General features: G+C 31.1%; 1 protein-coding gene across 2 annotated transcripts; it reads left to right on the forward strand.

Annotated features, from left to right (window-relative positions):
* Positions 1-875: 875 nt before the first annotated feature.
* Positions 876-2,235, forward strand: LOC119682816 (paired box protein Pax-6-like; the record flags this gene model as incomplete). 2 transcript variants are annotated; one of them, XM_038096330.1, is given in 3 exon segments in its annotated part: positions 876-1,243; positions 1,296-1,501; positions 1,685-2,235. In XM_038096330.1, coding segments are annotated over 3 exon segments (687 nt in total), but the record flags the coding sequence as incomplete, so codon positions are not given.
* Between the last annotated feature and the right edge of the window lie 1,543 nt (positions 2,236-3,778).

A 3,778-nucleotide genomic window follows, 5' to 3' on the forward strand; every position in this document is an offset into this window, starting at 1 on the left:
AAAAGATTGGTCTAGCAGAAAACGATTTCTACCGACTCTGTCAAGAGAAACAGGAAACAGCAGAACACGTTCTATGCGACTGCCCATATTATTCAACATGTATCTTTCTAAATCTAGAAATGTATTTTTGACTACACTGCTTTTGACTATATTTCGCTTATTAAGAAATGAAATATATTATTCTAATAGTAATCAACAATTAATGAGCTTAATATGTTGTCATGATCTCTAATATTGATAGGTCAAGACAACTAAGCTTTAAAACGCTTTTATAACTCTATCTAGTAAGCTGCTAAAAATTTTATTTTCGTATTGCGTCTTATATTCTACATAAACATATAGACATAACCACAACCATAGTGATGGCAAAAATACTTTGATATGTTACCTATACCTAGTTAAGCCTATATATATACCAGCGTGAAATATTTCAACTACAATTTTTTATCTAAATGCTTTTATCACTAATATTGATTCATTTAGTAATTAACGCTGGAACAATAAAAATACAACAATTTTTGTAAAATAAACCGGAATTCATTTTGATTTCTGTTCAGTAAATAAAAAAAGTTTCAGAAGTCTTGTTAATTTCGTTGTATTCATGGAACGGCAGTGCAAGGTTAATTTATAAAAGAGGCGCCTAAATTAACCTGCCATAGTTGGACAGGGATTTTAACAACCACTGAACTGTCATTTAAGTTTTCATTTGTGGTTAACTATATTTTCAAATATGGTGCAGTTTTCATAAATTTTAATGTGCTTTATATTATTATACATAGAACATGATTTTTTGATTTCAATGTTTTTTAATGCTTTATGTGCTAATATAGAATTTTCTAGTTACTCATAACGTTTAACTTTCTTGAACAATGTAGGTATGGTTTTCTAATCGCCGAGCAAAGTGGAGACGGGAAGAAAAACTTCGTACGCAACGTCGTTCCGTTGATCATGTATCTAATAATGAAAGAAGCAGTAGTAGAAATCCAACTACAATGAGCAATAATAACCAAGAAAATTCTAGTCATACACCAAATGTAACAAATAATGTAACAGAAAATTCAAATGGTGCTGGCTCCACAATTCAAAGTAATGGAGCGGGAGCAATTCTAGTTGAAGGCGCTCACACAACATCTATAAGTCCACCTCTTCAAGCCGTAGCACCACGATTGCCACTGAATACAGGTTTCAATTCAATGTATTCTTCAATACCTCAACCCATTGCGACAATTGCAGAAAACTACAAGTAAATGTGTAAAATAGTTACAAAATTTATTTATATTAATTTATGTGTTTAGTTCTATGACAACGTCATTGGGTTCAATGACGTCCACATGTCTTCAACAACGTGATAGTTATCCATACATGTTTCATGATCCACTTGCGTTAAGTTCTCCTTATGCGACACATACACGAACATCATGCAATCCAGCAGCAGCACATCAGCAACCCCCTCAACATGTTTACGGAAGTAATAGTGTCACTGGAACTACAGGAAATACAGGTACAGAAATCACACTATTTTATAATGTAAACATTTCGAAATGATTTTCGTATCTAACACAATAACTTTTTTATAAAATTAACATATAACATATTATGTAATAATTAGCATAAAGTTTTGATATTACCATATTCTATTACTTAACATCGTAAATGCACGAATAATTGCTTTCAATAATTTCAGATAACTATACTTTTGCAGGTGTTATATCAGCTGGAGTCTCTGTCCCGGTACAAATACCAACACAAAGTGCCAGTGACTTAGCAGGCTCAAATTATTGGCCACGAATTCAGTGATCTACAATTTTCGATTTAACACCACAACCATTCACCAAGGGAGCTGCACAGCAGATAGATTCAATTTCCGAAATTATTCCTAACGGAAAATCCAAAGTAATAGGAAACACGAACACGTCGCTAGACACGATATCAAAACCTTTTAAATTGAATATTTCACCGCTTTTACCTGTAGTTATAACAAATCATAATCTGCAAGCTCATCATCATAAAAATTTTTTATAATGTCAATCATAAAAGAAAGACCCCACCTGCCGAACTAGAACACTTCATAGCCCACCACAAACTTATACTCAACGCAACGCAAATGATTAAACGCACAATAAATCTCGCAATAAAAATTGAATTCTTATTTAAGCCGCCGCGGAAACAGTATCAGTTAAATTACAACAAATTCACTTTGTATAATTTTAATTTCTTATAATATTATTAAGTAAAATTTTCGATTAATGTTTAATAAAAACAACGAAATATTTTTGAAAAATGTATGTAAAATGTGTGAGAGTAAAATAGATAATTGTAATATGATTTATAAAATTTTTCTTGTGTATGTATTAATTAAATTTTAAATAAATAGTTTTAAGCAATCAACAATGTTTGCTAAAAATTGTAACAAGTTATTTCTTATCATCATAGAATTTAGTTGGCCATTACAGACGGGCATAGCCCTTGGCCCCGTCAAGTAGCCTCCGCCAGTCAGCCCGATTAATAGCTTGCTGACATCATACAATAGCATCCTTCATTTTCTACTTTATTACTTATTAAATTACTTTGCTTACTACCTACTGAAATATAACAAGTTCAAAACGCTAGGAGTGTTTCATATACTATATGTATATAATAATATAATAATATATACATATAATATATATGAGTCAATGCACTTGAGCACTTTTACTCTGTATTAGCTACGAGGTTTCTTCGTAACCCCTCTCTACGCCTTGACTGGGTTATTGCTTATGACTTCATCAGACTAAGCAATAATTGACCTCAGATCTGCATACCTCCTCAAAGAGCCTGTAACCATTCTGAGATTCAATAACGCGGTGTTGGTAAGCCTGTCAGTTTTCGTACAATCCAATGAAATTTAAAAATTCCTAACTTTATTTTTCATTACACATAAGTTGTAATGGTGTTAGCAAGGGGGGACCTAACGACGCCATGGCCCTTATTAATATCTTACTATTATTATAACTTTTTTTTGGTATAATGAACACTAAAAAATGTTTGCAAGTCCTACAATTTTTTTTAGAACCATTCTTCAATGACGTCATTTAAACTACTATGACTCAATATTATATGGGCACGTCAAAATTAAAATTGTTGTTGCTTTCAAGGCAAATTAAAAAATTGAGAGTAGCAGAAAAAAAATTTCACAACTATTATAAAATAATCTAATAAATTAACATTTTTTCACCTTCTATAAGTTTTTTTCTGGTGTTCATTTTTGGTGGCAAAAGTGAGCATATCTAGTAGTAAAAATAGGAAATTAAATATATTGATATGATTCTTAGCATAACATGCATTTTGGTCATGATCATTCGTCATATAACTAACTGCATAACAGAATCGCTTATTGATATATATATGTATAATGTTTGCACTTTTATACTCTGTGTATGAATTAACTAACGTATTCCCATCTAATACAGAGATTCATAGTGACGTCAAATTGAAATATTTATACTTAATCAGTTTAGACATATTGCTAGAAACCGAGATTTGTGGAAATACTATGTAAATAGACTAAGTTCCTAATTTACCCCTTTGAAGTAATGATAGAACATGTCAATAATAATAAATAATACTAGTTTACAATCAAAAATTTCCAAAGACAAGATCTATTGTTCCTATAATGAAATTTTCCGTAGAACCATAACGCAACAGACTTTTACATTAAGACCGAAAAGTTTTCGGAAATTCTCATTTAAAATTCGCGCGCTGTATATTTTTCGATATTTTAAGTTTATGTAGTTTGGCA

This window comes from Teleopsis dalmanni, chromosome 2, assembly GCF_002237135.1.
Source record: "Teleopsis dalmanni isolate 2A chromosome 2, ASM223713v2, whole genome shotgun sequence".
NCBI lineage: Eukaryota > Metazoa > Arthropoda > Insecta > Diptera > Diopsidae > Teleopsis > Teleopsis dalmanni.